Raw genomic sequence first — 22,259 nt, forward strand, 5'->3', positions numbered from 1 at the left:
TTTTTTTTTTTTTTTTTTTTTTTTTTTTTTTTTTTTTTGAGATGAGCTCTCACTATTTGCCCAGGCTGGTCTCAAACTTGTGGGCTCAGGGGATCTCTTGCCTCAGCCTCCCAAAGTGCTAAGATTACTACTAAACACATGTGATTTCTCTCCATTATTTCAGTCCAGGCTATGTTCATTGGTAGGATGGTCTGGGTGGTATATATTCAAGGAAGGTACTAGAATGAAGTGCTGAGGACAGAGTACAGAGGTAGTGCACCACCATTCCTGGCTTATAGCAACTTAGTTTCTCCATTTTTAAAAATTTTTTGGGGGGTAAATATATCCATTTCTTATTGTTTCATAGATTTTGTGAAACGGAGAAGACTAGATTTATCTTTGAAAAGTTAAAGGCCACATTTTTCACCAATATTTCATTATACTTATTAATCTGTATATAGAGTGGGAACACATGGGAGTTTTCTTCTTTTTAATTGTAAATTCCTATTGCATGGGCTGGTAAAGCCTAGTAGTAATTTTAATTTTATTTGTTATTAGATACTTGTAAAGGTGTTTTACTGAAGATACAATGTGCCTTGAGTCCTCTAAGTTCTTTTCCTAAGATTTCAGTACAAGTGAAAATACATTATATAACTTTGATTCTTAAATCATTAAATTTAACCAGGAAGATATTATGAAAGAAGACTGATATTCTTTATTTGATATTCTATGTTTTAGTATTACCCTAGCAGTTGGTAGATTTTTAAACTTGAATCTGGAAATATTATTGCTCATGTTATTAAAATAATTGAAACTCTTTAAGCTTTTAAACTTTTTCAAATGTCTCAACCTCTCATATTGATAATACATTCTGGTGAATTCATTACTTGTTCTAAATGTATGGTCAAATGATATGGACAGTGCATTGTTTGAAAAACCCATGATACATTCAAATGGGTGGTTTGTGTTATATTTTTTGTCATAATTCGCTGATTTTATTCTTTTTTAAGCTGACATTTGTGGCTTTTGTTTTTATAGGGCCGTTGCTCCAGGGAGAACTGCAAATATCTTCATCCACCCCCACATTTAAAAACGCAGTTGGAGATAAATGGACGCAATAACTTGATTCAGCAGAAGAACATGGCCATGTTGGCCCAGCAAATGCAACTAGCCAATGCCATGATGCCTGGTGCCCCATTACAACCCGTGGTAAGCAAGTTTTCGGTCTTCACTCATTAAGTTTGTAATTCAGAGTGCTCAGTTTTAGTACTAAAGTGATTATTGCACCAGATCAATTGAACACAGACAAGAATTTCAGTTGCTTTACCATTTTCTAGCAAAATTAAGTATCAGTCAAATGCTGGAACAATTTATACATTGTGTAGGTACTCATTTCTGGCCAGATGACATGGACATTTACATTATAGCATTTGTTTTCCTCTAAATTTTTCTTCAAAATAAATCCCAAGACTGGCAGGTGTTAAAATGGTCTGTGTTACAGTGGTCATCTAACTCACCGATATAGTCAATATACATTTTCAGCCACCTTTAGAGATAATAATGATATTTAAAATTGGTATGTATGGTCTTTAATTTTGAGAATAGTTCTCCCTTTCCTTCCTCCTTGAAAAGAATGTGTATAGTTCTTTTTCTTGAAAAGGCACCTTTCTTATTCTTCTGTAATTTAAGTTGAAATTATTTCATAGCTACAAATGCTAGGAAAATTCTGACAGTAGTAAATCAATATCATAGACTTGGAAGTCTCATTAAAGGAGAATTAATCAGGGGAGGCTGAAACTCTGAGGGCTTAAAGAGCTAAAGTTGAAAAACTGGGTGGTCACAGATATTTAATGTTTGCTGAGCAGTATATATGGATGACTCTTGCTTTGAAACACACGTTTCTATTTAACTGTTTGGATTTCTGGAATGTGTGTGTAATAAATGACTTTAATAATCTCTTCATATTTATTCATCAAAATGTAAAAGATTGTAAGAATTAGTGTTAGGTTGAAAAAGGTGCTTTCATGTTAATTGTGATATAGTAATTCTACATTTAAATTTAAATGCATGTTGAAATTTGCAATGACCAGAATATATCTGCTAGTAATTTATGTCACTAGCTTATATGCAGTATTATGGGGTCATGGGAATGTGAAGACCCATGTTTTTCTGGTATGCTAACTGTAGCATGGTGCTAATTTTTTTCCGAGTGCATTCTAAAACCTGAACTCAATGTAATTATTATTCTCTTTTAGAACTTAATGCAACAATTATTCCAAAAGAGTGGGGGATTGCATTTCAAGGTGGGAGGATCTCCACATTACATGGGCAGTGATAGCAATGATCATTTCTATACAGTTGAAGTGAGAGAATATAAGTAATTATGTGTCTGTTTTAACCTGATCTGTTTTTTCCCCCCATTATTGAGGGCTCAGTTAAAAATGAGATAACTTATTTTTTGTGACATCCACTAATTTTACATGCCTGTATTGGGATAGCATGAAGATTTCCACTTGGTTAAAAAAAAAAATAGCTATCACCATTCTCTGACAGCATGTACGACAAAAGTCTCATTTGCACTTGGCTCTCACATACAGTTTCAAAGATCTGATAAGTCTTTGGGGTGGCTACCACCTTAGTTGCTCTAAGGCCTATCCTTGATGTGAAGATACTTTGTTCTACTTAAACATTTAAAGCATGCTTACCACCAGGCTGTACCCTCTCTGTTGACGGGGAGCACCTTTGAGATCAGCAAGTGTGGTTCTCAGATGGAAGAGGAGAACACTGGCCACCACATTAACTGACCTAGTCCTTGTGTCTGACTCTGAAGGCCATTCTAGGGTGTCGTATGTGCAGTCCTGGGAAAAACTGTAAACAATGTTTATGCTCTTTGAAATACTATTAACAAATATATTGTTTATGAAATCTCTAAATCACAGATTTCTGAAACTATCAGAATAATCATATTTTCTGATGGTTTTGTTAGAAAATTCTCTGCTTAGAAAATTTATTTTTATTAGTTGTGAGCACATTCAGGCTTTATGTTAATTTTTCCTCATATGACTAGATTTGAATGTGGAATTACCCTTCTGCTAAAGGTATCCTGAGATCATTGTCTAAAAATACACTTTATTCAGAGATGACTTTGTAATAAGTACAGAAATCATTTTAATTATTCAATTTTAAGGCATTTGGGACTTTAATGACTGTAGAGAAAACTTTAGTACAGGAAATTTGCCTTCAGAACCCCACCTGAGACTTTTTTATCCTTTTTATAGTCAGCCCTGTTTTGATGAGGGTAATGACATGGAGATTCAGAAATGAATGGAATGGTCATCAGCTGCTTACTGGGAGTTAAATGTGGGCCTTACAAATAGGGATTTTAACAGGACTAGGAGAAGCCAGGTAACTAATGTGGAAAAGGGTTGCCACTCAAAGAGAATGGCCACTACTACAGATGAGTGTTTGAAAACATGGCATTAACTTGGATCCAACCCAGGTAGTGGTCATATCAAAGAAGATAATACTATGAGCACTTCCATACCATCAAGAGTATTCAGAGTATCTGAGCAGTGACAAGACTTTTAGTCAAGTAGGTGACAGCATCTGACTTCTCTAGGGTCAGTCAGTTTAGCTCCCAAACCTTGGAGGAACAGGAAGGAGAGAGGGAGACAGCAAGGCCTAAGCATTACATTTAATATCTTCAGAGCACGACACTGGGCTAACTTGGGGAATGCAGGTATCTGTAGGAAGGTTTCCCATTTTCATAGGCTTTGTGAGCTTTTATTGAAATGTACCAAGCCAGGAATCAGAAACTGAACTTAAAATGTTTGAGACAAATACAATACGTTAGGGGCTTCTACAGTACTTGGCACTTTTTATATATTAAATCCTTACAAACCATCCTTTAAAGTAGTAATGTTACCCTAAATTTAGAGATAGACTGAGAAGTTCAGAAGGGTTTGCTCAGGTTACACAGCTAGTGAGTAGCAAGGCCAGGATTTTTAACCACCCTGTTCTGCTTTTGGCATTCATGGTGTGGTAGCACTAATTGGAGACACAACATTAGCCAACTCAGCATCCTTGGTTGATTCATTAAGATCTCTAACCTAGCTGGATGTGGTGGCTCACACCTGTAATCCCAGCAATTTGGGAGGCTGAGGCAGGAGGATCACTTGAGGCCAACAGTTCAAGACCAACCTGGGCAACATAGCAAGACCCCAACTCTACCAAAAAAAAAAAAAAGAAGAAGAAGAAGAAATAGCTGGGAGTGGTGGTACGTGCTACTCGTGCTACTCAGGAAGCTAAGGCAGGAGAATCACTTAAGCTCCGAAGGTTGAGGTTGAGGCTGCAGTGAGTTATGATTGCACCACTGCACTCCAGCGTGGGTGGCAGAATAAGACCCTGTCTCTAAAAAAAAAGAGAGAGAGACAGAGATCTCTGACCATCTTCAACAAATAGTGAACAGTTTGAAATATATTATCTACAAGGTTTTAACAATCTTATAATGTAAACATAATCTCATTTCATAAGATGAGAAAATAAGTAGTAGAAAATGAATGATTTAATCTGTTTCCACACAGATTAATAAATCTAATATTATAAATTATAGAATAATTGACATTCTGCTGTCATTTCTAAACCACTAATAAAAAAATGATCTTTTTTTAAAATCATATGTTCTTTGATGACAAATGGAAGGTCTATAATGTTTAATTATTGAAATTTTAAAAAATAAAACTTCTGGAATTATCTGAGCAAGGTGGCCAAATAGGAGCAACTCTGCTCTACAGCTCCTAGCAAGATCAATGCAGAAGGCGGGTGATTTCTAAATTTCCAACTGAGGTACCCAGTTCATCTCATTGAGATTGGTTAAACAGTTGGTGCAGCCCACAGAGGCTAAGCAGAAGCACGGTAGGGTGTTGCCCCACCCGAGAAGTGCAAGGGGTCAGGGAATTCCCTTCCCTAGCCAAGGGAAGCCATGAGGGACCCTGCTGTGAGGGATGGTGCTATCCAGCCCAGATACTACGCTTTTTCCACGGTCTTCGCAAACTGCAGACTAGGAGATGCCCTCGGGTGCCTACACCACCAGGACCCTGGCTTTCAAACACAAAACTGGGTGTCCATTTGGGCAGGCACTGAGCTAGCTGCAGGAGTTTGTTTGTTTGTTTCATACCCTAGTGACTGCTGGAACGTCAGCGAGACAGAACTGTTCACTCCTCTGGAAAGAGAGCTGAAGTCAGGGAGCCAAGTGGTCTTGTTCAGCAGATCCCACCCCCATGGAGCCAAACAAGCTTAACATCCTGCTGGCTTGAAATTCTCACTGCTAGCACAGCAGGGTGAAGTCGACCTGGGACTATCAAGCTTGGTAAGGGGAGGGACATCCACCATAATTGAGCCTTTAGTAGGTGGTTTCCCCTCACAGTGTAAACAAAGCCGCCAGGAAGTTTGAACAGGGGGTAGAAACCACCTCAGCACAGCAAAGCCACTGTAGCCAGACTGCCTCTCTAGATTCTTTCTCTCTGGGCAGGGCATCTCTGAAAGAAAGGCAGCAGCCCTAGTCATGGGCTTGTAAATAAAACTCCCATCTCTCTGGGACAGAGCACCTGGGGGAAGGGGCAGCTGTGGGCACAGCTTCAGCAGACTTAAACATTTCTGCCTGACAGCTCTGAAGAGGGCAGCAGATCTCCTAGCACAGTGCTTGAACCCTGCTAAGGGACAGACTGCCTCCTCAAGTGGGTCCCTGATCCCTGTGCCTCCTGACTGGGAGACACCTCCCAGCAGGGGTCAAAAGACACTTCGTATAGGAGAGCTCCAGCTGGCATCTGGTGGGTGCCCCTCTGGGATGAAGCTTCCAGAGGAAGGAATAGGCAGCAATCTTTGCTGTTCTGCAACCTCTGCTAGTGCTACTCAGGCAAACAGGGTCTGGAGTGGACCTCCAGCAAACTCCAGTAGACCTGCAGCAGAGGGTACTAACTGTTAGAAGGAAAACTAACAAATGGAAAGCAATAGCATCAACATCAACAAAAAGGACGCCCACACAAAAAACCCATCCGAAGGTCGCCAACATCAAAGACCAAAGGTAGGTAAATCCACGAAGGTGAGGAAAACCAGCTCAAAAAGGCTGAAAATTCCAAAAAACAGTTTGCCTCTTCTCCTCCAAAGCATCACAACTCCTTGCCAGCAAGGGAACAAAACTGGACAGAAAATGAGTTTCACGAATTGACAGAAGTAGGCTTCAGAAGGTGTGTAATAACAAACTCCCCTGAGCTAAAGGGGCATGTTTTAACCCAATGCAAGGAAGTTAAGAACCTTGATAAAAGATTACAGGAACTGCTAACTAGAATAACCACTTTAGAGAAGAGCATAAATGAGCTGATGGAGGTGAAAAACATAGCATGAGAACTTCGTGAAGCATACACAAGTATCAGTAGCTGAATCAATCAAGTGGAAGAAAGGATATCAGAGACTGAAGATCAACTTAATGAAATAAAGTGTGAAGACAAGATTAGAGAAAAAAGAATGCAAAAGAATGAACAAAGCCTCCAAGAAATATGGGGCTGTGTGAAAAGACCAAACCTATGTTTGATTGGTGTACCTGAAAGTGATGGAGAGAATGGAACCAAGTTGGAAAACACACTTCAGGATACGATCCAGAAGAACTTCCCCAACCTAGCAAGACAGGCTGTTTGGGCAGACACTGAGCTAGCTGTAGGAGATTATTTTCATACCCCAGTGGTGCCCGGAATGCCAACAAGACAGAACCATTCACTCCCCTGGAAAGGTGGTTGAAGCCAGGGAGTCAAGTGGTCTTGCTCAGTGGATCCTACTCCCATGGAGCCCAACAAGCTAAGATCCACTGGCTTCAAATTATCGCTGCCAGCACAGCAGTCTGAAGCCAACTTGGGACTACAGAGCTTGGTTGGGGGGAGGGCGTTTGCCACTACTGAGGCTTGAGTACGTGGTTTTCCGCTAACAATGTAAACAAAGCCACTGAGAAGTTCAAACTGGGTGCAGAAAATTCACATTCAGGAAATACAGAGAACAACACAAATATACTCCTCGAGAAGAGCAACCCCAAGACATATAATCGTCAGATTCACCAAGGTTTAAATGAAGAAAAAAATGTTAAGGGCCAATATTCAACATTCTTAAAGAAAAGAATTTTCAACCCAGAATTTCATACCAGCCAAACTAAGCTTCATAAGTGAAGGAGAAATAAAATCCTTTACAGACAAGTAAATGCTGAGGGATTTTGTCACCACCAGGCTTGCCTTACAAGAGCTCCTGAAGGAAGCACTGAATATGGAAAGGTAAAACTGGTACCAACCACTAAAAAAAATACCAAAATGTAAACACTATCGACGTATGAAGAAACTGCATCAACTAATGGGCAAAATAACCAGCTAGCATCATAATGACAGGATCAAATTCACACATGGCAATATTAACCTTAAATGTAAACAGGCTAAATGCCTCAATTAAAAGAGACAGACTGGCAAACTGGATGAAGAGTCAAGACCCATCAGTGTGCTGTATTCAGGAGACCCACCTTACATACAGATACACAAAGTCTCAAAACAAAGCATGGAGGAATATTTACTAAGCAAATGGAAAGCAAAAAAAAAAAAAAAAAAAGCAGGAGTTGCAATCCTAGTCTCTGATAACACAGACTTTAAACCAACCAAGATAAAAAAAGACGAAAGAAGAGCAGTACATACTAGTAAAGGGATCAATGCAACAAGAAGCGCTAACTATCCTAAACATATATTGCACCCAGTACAGAAGCACCCAATTCATAAAGCAAGTTCTTACAGACCTACAAAGAGACAGACTCCCACACAATACCAATGGGAGACTAACACCCCACTGTCAATATTAGACAGATTATTGAGGCAGAAAATTAACAAGAATATTCAGGAATTGAACTCAGCTCTAGACCAAGCAGACTTAGTAGACATCACAGTACTCTCTACCCCAAATCAACAGAGTATACATTCTTCTCAGCACCACAAAGCACTTACTCTAAAGTTGACCACATAATTGGAAGTAAAACACTCCTAAAAAAGTGCAAAAGAACAGAAATCATAAACAGTCTCGCAGAACACAGCGCAATCAAATTAGAACTCAGGATTAAGAAACCCACTCAAAACCATACAACCACATGGAAACTGAAAAACCTGCTCCTGAATGACTACTGGGTAAATAATGAAATTAAGGCAGAAATAAATCAGTTCTTTGAAACCAGTGAGAACAAAGACACAATGTACCAGAATCTCTGGGATGCAGCTAAAGCGGTGTTTACAGGGAAATTTGTAGCACTAAATGCCCACATGAGAAAGCAGGAAAGATATAAAATCAACACCCTAACATCACAATTAAAAGAACGAGAGAAGCAAGGGCAAACAAATTCAAAAGCTAGCAGAAGGCATGAAATAACTAAGATCAGAGCAGGGCTGAAGAATAGAGACACAAAAAACCCTTCAAAAAATCTGTGAATCCAGGAGCTGGTTTTTTGAAAAGATTCACAAAATAGATGGACCACTAACCAGACAAATAAAGAAGAAAAGAGAAGAATCAAATAGACACAATATAAATGACAAAGGGGATGTCACCACTGATCCCACAGAAATAAAAACTGTCATCAGAGAATACTATAAATACATCTATGCAAATAAACTAGAAAATCTAGAAGAAACAGATAAATTCCTGGACACATACAACCTCCCAAGACTAAACTAGGAAGAAGTCAAATCCCTGAAGAGACCAATAACAAGTGCTGAAATTGAGGCAGTAATTAATAGCCTATCAGCCAAAAAAAGCCCAGGACCAGACGGATTCACAGCCAAATTCTACCAGAGGTATGAAGAGGAGCTGGTACCATTCCTTCTGAAACTATTCCAAACAATAGAAAAAGAGGGACTCCTCCATCACCCATTTCATCCTGGTGTCAAAAGCTGGCAGAGACACAAAAAAAGAAAATTTCAGGCCAATATCCCCGATGAACATTGATGGGAAAATCCTCAATAAAATACCAGCACACTGAATCTAGAGCACATTAAAAAGATTATCCACCATGATCAAGTCTGTTTCATCCCTGGGATGCAAGGTTGGTTCAACATACACAAATCAGTAAACATAATCCATCACATAAACAGAACCAATGACAAAAACCACATGTTTATCTCAATAGATGCAGAAAGGTCTTTAATAAAATTCAACATCCCTTCATGCTAAAAATAATAAATTAGGTATTGATGGAATGTGTCTCAAAATAATAAGAGCTATTTATGACAAACCCATAGCCAGTATCATACTGAATGGGCAAAAGGTGGAAGCATTCCCTTTGAAAACTGGCACAAGATAAGGATGCCCTCTGTCACCACCCCTATTTAACATAATCTTGGAAGTTCTGACTGGGGCAATGAGGCAAGAGAAAGAAAGGGTATTCAGGTAAGAAGAGAAGAAGTCAAATTGTCTCTGTTTGCAGATGACATGATTGTATATTTACAAAATCCCATCGTCTCAGCCCCAAGATTCCTTAAGCTGATACGCAATTTCAGCAAAGTCTCAGGATGCAAAATTAATGTGCAAAAATCACAGGCATTCCTATACACCAATAATAGACAAACAGAGAGCCAAATCATGAGTGAACTCCCATTCACAATTGCTACAAAGAGAATAAAATACCTAGGAATATAATTTACAAGGGATATGAAGGACCTCTTCAGGGAGAACAACAAACCACTGCTCAAGGAACTAAGAGAGGACACAAGCAAATGGAAAAACATTCTATGCACATGGATAGAAAGAATCAATATCACGAAAATGGACATACTGTCCAAAATAATTTATAGATTCAATGGTATTCCCATCAAGCTACCATTGACTTTCTTCACAGAGTTAGAAAAAAAAAAAAAAAACCTACTTTAAATTTAATATAGAACCAAAAAAGAGCCTGTATAGCCAAGACAATCCTAAGCAGAAAGAACAAAGCTGGAGGTATCACACTACCTGACTTCAAACTATACTACAAGGCTACAGTAACCAAAACAGCATAGTACTGGTACCAAAACAGATATATAGACCATTGGAACAGAACTGAGGCCTCAGAAATCACAACACACATCTACCACCATCTGATCTTCGACAAACCTGACAAAAACAAGCAATGGGGAAAGGATTCTATATTTAATACATGGTGTTGGGAAAACTGGCTAGCCATATACAGAAAACTGAAACTGGACCCCTTCCTTGCACCTTATACCAAAATTAACTCAAGATGAATTAAAGACTTAAACATAAGACCCCAGACCACATAACAAGAAGAAGACCAAGGCAATAGCATTCAGGACTTAGGCTTGGGCAAAGACTTCATGACTGAAACGCCGAAAGTAACGGCAACAAAAGCCAAAATTGACAAATGGGATCTAATTAAACTAAAGAGCTTCTGCACAGCAAAGGAAACTATCATCAGAGTGAACAGGCAACCTACAGAATGGGAGAAAATTTTTGCAATCTATCCATCTGACCAAGGGCTAATATCCAGAATCTACAAAGAGGTTAAACAAATTTACAAGAAAAGAAAAAAAAAATCATCAACAAGTAGGCAAAAGACATGAACAGACACTTCTCAAAAGAAGACGTTTATGTGGCCAACAAATGTATGAAAAAGCTCATCATCACTGGTCATTAGAGAAATGCAAATCACTGTCCGGACGTGGTGACTCATGCCTGTAATCCCAGCACTTTGGGAGGCCAAGGTGACCGAAATCGAGACTATCCCGGCTAACACAGTAAAACCCTGTCTCTACTAAAATTACAAAAAATTATCGAGGTGTGGTGGCACACACCTGTAGTCCCAGCTATTCAGGAGGCTGAGGCAAGAGAATTGCTTGAACCTGGGAGGCGGAGGTTGCAGTGACGCGAGATCACACCACTGCACTCCAACCTGGGTAACAGAGAGGCTCCATCTCAAAAAGAAAAAAAAAAGAAATGCAAATCAAAACCACAATGAGATAGCATCTCACGCCAGTTAGAATGGCGATCATTAAAAAGTCAGGGAACAACAGATGCTGATGAGGATGTGGAGAAATAGGAATGCTTTTACACTGTTGGTGGGTGTGTAAATTAGTTCAACTATTGTGGAAGACAGTGTGGTGATTCCTCAAGAATCTAGAACTAGAAATACCATTTGACCCAGCAATCCCATTACTGGGAATATACTCAAAGGATTATAAATCATGCTGCTATAAAGACACATGCACATGTATGTTTATTGCAGCACAATTCACAACAGCAAAGACTTTGAACAAACCCAAATGCCCATCAGTGATAGACTGGATAAAGAAAATGTGGCACATATACACCATGGAATACTGTGCAGCCATAAGAAAGAATGAGTTCATGTCCTTTGCAGGGACATGGATGAAGCTGGAAACCATCATTCTCAGCAAACTAACGCAGGAACAGAAAACCAACACCACATGTTCTCACTAATAGGTGGGAGTTGAACAATGAACATATGGGCACAGGGAGGGGAACATCACACACTGGGGCCTGTTGGGGGTTTGGGGGGCAAGGTGGGGGATAGCATTAGGAGAAATACCTAATGTAGATGACTGGTTGATGAGTGCAGCAAACCACCATGTCACATGTATACCCATGTAACCTGCACGTTCTGCATATGTATCCCAGAACTTTAATAAAAATCAAAAATAATCAAAAAATAAATAAATAAAACTTCTGGAATCTTCTTCTGAATTATTTTTTTTACTTTGTCACATACTGTCTGGTGCAGATTTTATGCAATGAAAAATTCCTACATAATTTAACCAAAAATAGGCTGTATATCGTGGCTTACAACCTGGAGGCCGCTGATAGATTTCTTTAGTTCATCCCGGCCAACTCTCCTTCAGAAATTCTGTTGTTTCCAGGCTCTCTTCATTGTCCTCAAAGAGCTCTACATAAGCAGTGGTTATAAAGAGCTTTGCATGATCTCTGGAATTTCTCTAGTAATGGCCTTTACCTGTGATACCAAAGGTAGCCTTGGCTATCCATAATTTCTGATGGCAGCTATTCTTTGGGTACACAAATTCAGTGTCTCAAGGTAAATAATTTGTGTAGAAATCCTGTGCATTTCATGAATTTTGAAATAGCCTAGGAATAGAGAAATTCAGTTTCTGGTTTTAGCTAATGTCTTGAGAGCTTCTTTGCTGCTTCTGTCACCTAGATAGACTTTGCTGTCATGTCATGTTCCAAGCATTTGTTGCCAGTTGGAGGCAGAATGCTTTGAAGACATCATTTGTCACGCTTCCAGGAACACCTAGAATTCTTAAATAGTTCTTTGATTCTTTACTTTCCATTTTATCCAGGTAATGGTTGAGATAAGGCCACTTTATCCCAAAGTGTTTCTGGTAAAATGTTTCCATGTCAGTTTCTCTGAGTAGGCTTTCATCCGTCCTGCTGTTCTTACTGCCTGTTTCCATTAAGGAGCCTGTGAATCCTCAAGCAGCCTGAGAGAATGGGCCCAGGATTTTAGGAACTAGGCCATGCCTGGTTGATACCTTTCTACTAGGAGGGCCAGAGTGTTCTTTATTTAAATGTTTGTTATTTTGGTAAAACTGGATTGAAGGATGAAGTGAAACTAAGAATGAAGGAGATACTCATTGATTTATCCAGTCACAAATCAGTCTAGGAGCAAAGTTATAACAGTATCTCTTATTTTATTCCAGTCATTTGCTATCTTTTTTTTTTTTTTTTTTTAAGAGAGAGGGTCTCGCTTTGTCACCCAGGCTAGAATGCAGTGGTGCAGTCATAGCATAATGTAAGCTCGTACTCCTGGGCTCAAGTGATTCTCCTGCCTCAGCCTCACAAAGTGCTGGGATCATAGGCCAGACCCACTGTGCCTGGCCCTGCTTTTTTAGAAAAAAAGAACTTTATAACATGAATTTGTTGATACCTCCTGTTAGCTTTTGGCACTGTTTATATTCAAAATTGCTCACTGAGACTAGTTACAGGGTTATGTCTACCCAGAAACATGCTTTTATATACCTTGATTATGTGTGTGTTTTTTTAAAAAACACTTTATATTTTATTGCTTTATATACATACATATAATCTAGAAAAATATGACTTAAAGTTTGTGTTCTGTGAATTTCAGTGTATACTGATTACATATTTCTGTTACATATACTCCCTCCTTTTTTTTTTTTATTATTCTCAAACGTTGCAAAACAAACAGTGTTCACATGGTGTTTTAAGATAAATGTCAGCCCCTGTGATATTTGCAACATTACAACATGGTAACTACATTACTGAAACTTAGAAAGCTTAATATAAAAAATTGCAAAACAAAAAGAATAAACTTTGGACAGATATATTACAGATAGTAATTATTAAATATTGAGGTAAAGAAAATAACAATCACTTTTATTTCACATTCAAGTATATATTCTAAAGAATATTTAATGTGTTTGCTTGTTTCTATGACAGAGAAAAGCAGTTAGCAAATCCATTAGTATATATGTTAAGTAAATGTTTGTAGAGGATCTGTATAGATGCTAAACGCAGCACATACATAACATAAACAAGACATAAGGCAAAAGTCTGCCCTCTAGGAGCCTCCAGTCTTGTCAGACTAGAGGAGATATTCAGGTAAACCCATGCAGTGGTATATGCTGCATTCAAGTAATTAGGAGTTCATGGGAACAGAGAGTAAGAAAAACCCCTTTATAGTTTGAGATGTGGATGGATCAAGAGAAACTTACCCGAAGAGTCTTAATTCTTGAAGCACAATTAGGAATTAAACAGATTGGCTCGGCATGGGTAGCATTCAGTGTGGAGGATAAACCATGTTTAAAAGAAAAGAGCCATAAGGGAACATGTATCCTTAGAGACCTTACAATCAGAAAAGTGTACCTATATCTGTAGAAAATGACATAGTGTGTGGAACTAGAATCACCTAGAAGCTCTAAAAAAAATAATGCCACTTACCAGAGATTCTGACGAGTGAGGAGTGGCCAGGGCATTCACGGTTTAAAAGTCCTCCAGGTGATTTTAATGGACACCTGGTTCATTGTGTGAAAACCACTTTGTCAGAACCACTTGGAATCAGACTCACCTGTGGTCACATCCTAGGCCTTCGATTCACTCATTTGTGTCTATAGACACATAATCTATAGACTGTAGGGAACTAAACAGGTCTCTTCTGATCTCTACCCCTCAAAAAACACAACAGAAAAAAAAATTACCAAGGGAATTTATACTCTACTGTTGTAAGGATTAAATACAATAAATAGCACAGATAAAGCACTCAGCATGACGCTGACACACAATAAATAGGGAATTACTACTAATAATCATGTTTGCATAGCTAACTAGAGTCACAATATGACATTAACACTTTGATTTATAATGAAGCCTGATTACCTTAATGGAATCAGTGTCTGATTTAAAACAAACAAGTGATTAAGCAGCACCAGAATTAGTTAAGTTTGTACTTTGTTTTTCTATGGTGAGGGTGTTGGTTGGCAAAAGGCAATTATAAACCAAACTTTCTTATGTCTTCCAGGAACAGAGATACCTACAAATCATTATTACAAGAATATACTCAGTATCAAATATACCAATTACATAGTTATATGTTATCCTTCAGAGAGAGAACAGGATGCCACTTGATAACAACATTGCATTAATATCTATCTTTGAGATTCTACTGAACCTCCTGCAGGATAGCTTTTGGAATAGAAAACTGGCAGTAGTGCAGGTCAAGTGCTTTCCTAATCTGATTAGGGCACTCTCTGATGGGGCTAACAGTGACCTATCTTCAACATGGCACTCTTTGAGAAAACAGTATGACTAAAGTGATGTAACAAATTTACAAAAATTTAAAATAAATGAAGGAATGTTGCGTGTGTGTGTGTGTGTGTGTGCCTGTCTGTCTGTCTGTCTTTTGGAATCAAGTTTCATAGTATAAAGCTAGTTATTGATTATCTGCCTATTCAGCAAATAGCTCTGCTTATCGAAAGAGGGAACAATTTGAGATAATGCTTGCTGAATAGTTGATGTTTCACATTTTTAAAAACTCCTACAGACTTTACTTGGGGACAGTGCCCTAAAATTGTTCAGATTTGAATTTGCTCTGCTGAATTAAAGCAAAAGATCAATTCTCTTGCTGACTCTATAGAAACAACTCAGGAAAGATTATTGCCAGTTATTAAAGCAGTATTTTTACATAACAAAAGTGTTATTCTGCCTGTAATGTGCAACAGCTGCATTATATGCATTTTTCGATTTCCAGTGTATTTTATTTGATGAGATTTAAGAGAGCTGAGTTTTATTAGCCTCTGGTCTCATTTTATTAAAATAAAAATGCTTTTCTTCCAAAAACATTTTTAAATTTGTCCTTTGCTTTTAAATAATTATAGTAGATTATGTACAGTAACATAAACATCTCAGTAACTTTCTGAAGTATGCATTAAAAATGCACTATCTGGAAATATGTGTTTATTCATAGTAAAAGAATGCAAAGAGGAATGATAGTGAATAGCTTCTGTTGTCCATTTGCTGAACTAGTCTGTTAGTCCCCTGACATAGACTCTTTTAGTCTTCTATGCTAAATTTCTTATAATTCTTAAATGACTAATATGGAAATTAGGGTGCTTGTCTGGCTGGATTTTCATATGCAATCTGACAATGTGTAACAAAGTACAAGTTTAACCTGAATATCCTTGAATAGAAATCCAAGTTCAACATATATTCACTATACAATCAATCCTTGTCCTGCTGCCACCTGGACAGAGAGTGGACAGTGGTGCAGCATTAAGTCAGCTGTGGCTCCAGGAAGTGTTGGTGGACAGAGACTGCCCTGGGCCCTAGTTTTTGACAGCTTGTTCATTGTTAAGATCTGGAATGCACAGATAGTTCTTGTTGTCTGCAGGTTGCTGCTTTGTGCTGGGAAGGGTTGGTGATTAGAGGTGCTACTTGAGACCACTTCATCAGGCAAGAGCCATCGACCTGGCAGAGCAGCTAAACATGGCATTCAAACCAACGTGTTCAGAGGCATGATTATTTTAAGTTGAAATGGTATAATCTATATTGTATTGTTTCTTCTCAATGAATCACATTAGGTATTGCATATTCTGGTTTTTCATATTTTTGTTAGTAAAAATGTATAGCTAAATGCAAAGAGTTTGCTTCTCAAGCAATTTTTGAGGTCAACAGAAGAGTTCCCTAAGAAAGGCCTTCTTAATGTTGACAGCATTGACTTTCGGGGCTGGATAATTCTTTGTTGCGACGGGCTGTCTTATATGTTGTAGAATACTTAGCAGCATCCCTGGCTTCCATCCGTTGAATGCAATAGTTCCCCTCCAGCTGTGACAACCAAAAATGTCTTTAGACATTGGCAGGTGTCTCCTGAGAGGCAAAACAACTCAGTTGAAAACCACTGCCCTAAGAAAAAGGGAACACTTGAAATTCATTTTATTTTTCTTTTTTTCTTTTTTTTTTTATATTATTATACTTTAAGTTCTAGGGTACATGTGCATAACGTGCAGGTTTGTTACATATGTATACTTGTGCCATGTTGGTGTGCTGCACCCATCAACTCGTCAGCACCCATCAATTCATCATTTATATCAGGTATAACTCCCCAGTGCAATCCCTCCCCCCTCCCCCCTCCCCATGGTAGGCCCCAGTGTGTGATGTTCCCCTTCCCGAGTCCAAGTGATCTCATTGTTCAGTTCCCACCTATGAGTGAGAACATGCGGTGTTTGGTTTTTTGTTCTTGCGATAGTTTGCTAAGAATGATGGTTTCCAGCTTCATCCATGTCCCTACAAAGGACGCAAACTCATCCTTTTTTATGGCTGCATAGTATTCCATGGTGTATATGTGCCACATTTTCTTAATCCAGTCTGTCACTGATGGACATTTGGGTTGATTCCAAGTCTTTGCTATTGTGAATAGTGCCGCAATAAACATACGTGTGCATGTGTCTTTGTAGTAGAATAATTTATAATCCTTTGGGTATATACCCAGTAGTGGGATGGCTGGGTCATATGGTACATCTAGTTCTGGATCCTTGAGGAATTGCCATACTGTTTTCCATAATGGTTGAACTAGTTTACAGTCCCACCAACAGTGTAAAAGTGTTCCTGTTTCTCCACATCCTCTCCAACACCTGTTGTTTCCTAGAATCAGTCAGGGCCCGAGTGAATAAAGGATATATTTTACTTTTTAACGTATTTCTTTTGTACTATAAGAATTACATTTGTAATGTATACCTTATATTGCAAAAAGTTTTGCTACAAAGCTCTCTTGAATGCTACATATATTCAGGGATCATGTAACTTCTTATTCCTATGAGATGGCAGAATTAGTTATTAATACATTATAATGTCTCTTTTATTCTAAAAAATGTTCTGTAATTCTGTTCATTACTGCTAAGTAAAGAAAATAAATTGTTAAATATTACCTTAAAGAGGCTGGGCTCGGTGGCTCACGCCTGTAATCCCAGCACTTTGGGAGGCCGAGGTGGGCAGATCATGAGGTCAGGAGATTGAGACCATCCTGGCTAACATGGTGAAACACCGTCTCTACTAAAAATACAAAAAAATAGCCAGGTGTGGTGGTGGGCACCTGTAGTCCCAGCTACTAGGGAGGCTGAAGCAGGAGAATGGCATGAACCCAGGAGGCGGAGCTTGCAGTGAGCTGAGATTGCACCACTGCACTCTAGCTGGGGTGACAGAGCAGGGCTCCGTCTCAAAAAAAAAAAAAAAAAAAAAATTAAAGAACAGCATCCATTTTGCCTACAAGCTTTTGTGTTTCAGAAACAAGCATTGTTACACGAAGCATTAAACTCCAAGAACTAGAATTGAGAGTCTGTTAGGAAGTTAAAAATGTACTATCGATAAGGTATGAAATTGTTGTGTTCTGTTATACTTTAAACACTAGAAAAACAAATTGTTAGATTTCAGGTAAATTAATGCTATTCAAGAACAAGTATATTTTATGATATGCAAGTTTGCACATCAACAAATAGAAACAATCCTTGTGTATCCATGAAAGCATTTCTGGAAGAAATTCTGTCTTGTAGCAGTTTATTCAGTTCTGCCATATATATTTCCTTGACTAATCATGTAGCATTTCCTTAGTAGCAGTTCTACTTCAGACTTCACATTTTAGACTTGTTTTCCCTCAGTAAGGTATGATAGACTAGTGGAACATTTATAATTTCCCCCAGAAAAATCACCATCAAGTAAGTATACCAAACACTTTATCTTATGTGCTCAGAAGACAAGGTGTCATCATCACCTTTCCCATACCCATGAGATTTATTTACAGCTTACATTGACTGTGAAACTCTTTTGTCCCCTGGGAGTTCTACTTTATTTATTCTGGATCATAGGACACTTGCAACCTATTAAGAGTTGTAAACAGGTCTTTCAAGTACATCTGACATAGCAATTACAAAATGTATTTCTTAGACAAATATCTAGAATTAAGTCAGGGCAAAGATGAAGATTAGGTGACCACAAGGAGTTTCTGCCTAGTTTATCTATTTTTCAAAAAAAAAAAAAAAATTACAAGTATTATAGACCCTCAGGTTCAAAATTCCAGTGAATAATTTAATGGATATTTTACCTGTTATATTTTAGAAAAACATTGATTTGATGAATGCTTATTTATAAAACAGCCTTACCCTAAATGATAGTAAATGAACACAGGATTAAAGGGAAGAAGGCAAGGAAGGAAGAATGGATAGATGGATGGAGGACAAATGGTAAATGAACACAGGATTAAAGGGAAGAAGGGAAGGAAGGAAGAATGGATAGATGGATGGAGGACAAATGCATAATTAAGAATATCAACTTTGAGCTGAGACCTGCTTGTTAAATTTTGCTTTTATTTTATTTTTCAGCCAATGTTTTCAGTTGCACCAAGCTTAGCCACCAATGCATCAGCAGCCTTTAATCCCTATCTGGGACCTGTTTCTCCAAGCCTGGTCCCAGCAGAGATCTTGCCGACTGCACCAATGTTGGTTACAGGGAATCCGGGTGTCCCTGTACCTGCAGCTGCTGCAGCTGCTGCACAGAAATTAATGCGAACAGACAGACTTGAGGTAGGAATGACTAGTTGGTGTCTTTATGTACTACATTCTAATTCTCCAAGTGTATTTTTTTGTTTGTTTGTGTGTTTCCATGGCCAAAAAGTTGTAAAAATTTTAAAACAGAGATTTTGGCTTAGGGTTTGGAACATTTACTAGAGTATAGATATGCTGTATTTGATTAATGTAATGTTTATAAAGGCTACAACATCCATATTTAGAATAGTGGATAAGAGGTTGGACCCTAAAGTCAGATTGCCTGGTTGTATCACTGTACCTCAATTTCCTCATCTTTAAAACGGCACTTACCTCAAAGAGTTAGGGGAATATCTGGCACATAGCAAATGCCTCCTGAATGTTTGTTGTTATTGTTGCAACTATCAAGAATAACAAATGTTATCAATCCCCTAAAAATTGTTCTCATAAAGATTAACAAATATTAGTGTCTGTAAAACATTTTACAATTTATTATTGCAAGTTTCCTCATAAGCTGTACAATATTTTGGTTGAAGTAGAAAGGAAACTTTGTTTATGAAGTGTGCTCTCATAAAAGTTTTTTGCATAATCCTCTTAAGTTCGAGAGTAAAGGATGATCAGATGCGTGGGCTCTGCTGTTGGTATATGAAAAAGATATTAAAGTTATAAATCTTACTTCAAAGTGGTTGTTCAGAATTTCAACATGACTGTGAATTAATGAATTTGGTAAATTACAGATGTAGAGAAAAAGTGACAGCATCAAATGTACATTGAAGGTACAAATCTGTCATTGAACTCACCTAAAGAACAAAATGACCTTTTCCTCTTTTCCCTGGTGAGGATGAGGCGATATATTTTTTTAACTTACATTTTAGGTTCGGGGTACTTGTGCAGGTTTTTATATAGGTAACCTTTATATCATTGGGGTTTAGTGTAGAGATTATTTCATCACCCAGGTAGTAAGCAAAATACCCAATAGGTATTTTTTTCTGATCCTCTCCCCCCTCCTACCATCCACCCTCAAATAGGCCCTAACATCTGCTGTTTCCCTCTTTGTGTCCATGAGGTCTCATCATTTAGCCCTCACGTACAAATGAGAACGTGTGGTATGTGGTTTCCTATTTTTGTATTAGTTTGCTTCAGATAATGGCCTCCAGCTCAATCTATGTTGTTGCAAAGGACATGATCTCATTCTTTTTTATGTCTGCATGGTATTCCATGCTATATATATAGCACATTTTCTTTATCCAGGCTACCATTGATGGGCACTTAGGTTGGTTCCATGTTTTTACTATTGTGAATAGTGCTGCATACACGTGTGTCTTTATGGTAGAACGATTTATATTCCTTGGGTAAATACCCAGTAATGGGATTACTGGGTCAAATGATTTCTGTTTTTAGGTCTTTGAGGAATTGCCACACTGTTTTCCACAATGGTTGAATTAATTTGCACTCCCACCAGCAGTGTATAATTGTTTCTTTATCTTTGCAACCTTGCCAACATTCATTATTTTTTGAGTTTTTAATAATAGACATTTTAACTGGCGTGAGATGGTATCTGGTGGTTTTGATTTGCATTTCTCTAATATTAGTGATAATGGACATTTTTCATATACTTGTTGGCCACTTGTATATCTTTCTTTGAAAAGCATTTGTTTATGTCCTTCACCCACTTTGTAATAGGGTTGCTTTTTGCTCATAAATTTAAGTTCCTTGGAGATTCTAGATATTAGACCTTTGTGGAATACATAGTTTGTAAATATTTTCTCCCATTCTGTAGGCTGTTTATTCTGTTGATAGTTTCTTTTGCTGTGTAGAAGCTCTTTAGTTTAATTAGGTACCATTTTTCCATTTTTGTTTTTGTTGCGATTGCTTTTGGCATGTTTGTCATGAAATCTTTGCCAGGTCCTGTGTCAAGAATGGTATTTCCTATGTTATCTTTCAGGGTTTTTATAGTTTGGGGTTTTACACTTGAGCCTTTAATCCATCTTGAGTTGATTTTTGTATATGGTGTAAAGAAGAGGTTCAGTTTCAATCTTCTATGTATGGCTAGCCAGTTATCCTGGCACCATTTATTGAACAGGGAGTCCTTCCTCATTGCTTATTATTGTCAACTTTGTTGGAGATCAAATAGTTGTAGGTGTGCTGCATTATCTCTAGGCTCTCGATTCTCTTCCATTGGTCTGTGTGTCTTTTTTTGTACCAGTACCTTGTTGTTTTGTTTACTGTAGCCTTGTACTATAGTTTGAAGTCAGGTAATGTGATGCCTCCAGCTTTGTTATTTTTGCTTAAGATTGTATTGGCTATTGGCTGTTCAAGCTCTTTTTTTATTCCATATGAATTTTTAAGTAGTTTTTTTTTTTTTTTTCCTAATTCTATGAAGAATGTCATTGGTAGTTTGACAGGAATAACATGGAATGTATAACTTGCATTGAGCATTACGGCCATTTTAATGTTACGGATTCTTCTTATCCATGAGCATGGAAAGTTTTTCAATTTGTTATGTGTCATCCATGATTTCTTTGAGGGATGTTTTGTCATTCTCATTTTAGAGAGCTTTCACCTCCCTGCTTAACTGTATTTTATTCTTTTTGTGGCAATTGTGAATGGGAATGCACTCCTGATTTGGCTCTCTGCTTGGATGTTGTTGGTTTATGGGAATGCTACTCATTTTTATACATTGATTTTGTATCCTACAACTTTGCTGAAGTTGTTTATCAGATCAAGGAGCTTTTGGGCAGAGACTATGGGGTTTTCTAGATAAAGAAACAGCTTGTCTGTCAACAGGGATAATTTGACTTCCTCTCTTCCTATTTGGATGCCTTTTATTTTCTCCTCCTGAGGATGAGGCAATACTTAGTGCTAATAAATTTTACTGAGAAAGTGGCAAAATGAGGCTGTTGTATGAACATAATTGACTCAAATAATTTGTCAGTTTAGCAGGAATTTAGTTAATAAGCTGATTTATTATTTATTAACTTTTGTTGCATACATTACGAAGGCTCTGAGATTTTAGCGTATTGACAATCATATACCAGACACATGCATCAGAGGTTTAATGCTCAAAACAATCTTATCAGGAAGACACTATTATTTATTCTGTTTTACAGGGAAATGATTTTAGGGGAAGAGATGTGAAGCAACTTGTTCTTGCTAGGGAGATACATCTGATACACCTGGATTTTTGAGTGATTTGTC

The 22,259-nt window shown here is 37.9% G+C and overlaps 1 protein-coding gene across 34 annotated transcripts in view; it reads left to right on the forward strand.

The window, feature by feature from the left end:
• Positions 1-22,259, forward strand: part of MBNL1 (muscleblind like splicing regulator 1) — a 222,840-nt gene that overhangs the window by 171,280 nt on the left and 29,301 nt on the right. For 30 of the 34 annotated variants that reach the window (XM_023232088.2, XM_023232095.1, XM_023232103.1 and 27 more), the window contains 2 exons: positions 1,018-1,188; positions 18,900-19,100. In XM_023232088.2, the coding sequence (XP_023087856.1) occupies positions 1,018-1,188; positions 18,900-19,100 (372 nt within the window). The remainder of the gene's footprint in view (positions 1-1,017; positions 1,189-18,899; positions 19,101-22,259) is intronic. The other 4 variants (XM_031935252.1, XM_023232099.2, XM_023232107.2 and 1 more) reach the window with 1 other exon arrangement.

This window comes from Piliocolobus tephrosceles, chromosome 2 (genome assembly GCF_002776525.5).
Source record: "Piliocolobus tephrosceles isolate RC106 chromosome 2, ASM277652v3, whole genome shotgun sequence".
NCBI classification, from domain to species: domain Eukaryota; kingdom Metazoa; phylum Chordata; class Mammalia; order Primates; family Cercopithecidae; genus Piliocolobus; species Piliocolobus tephrosceles.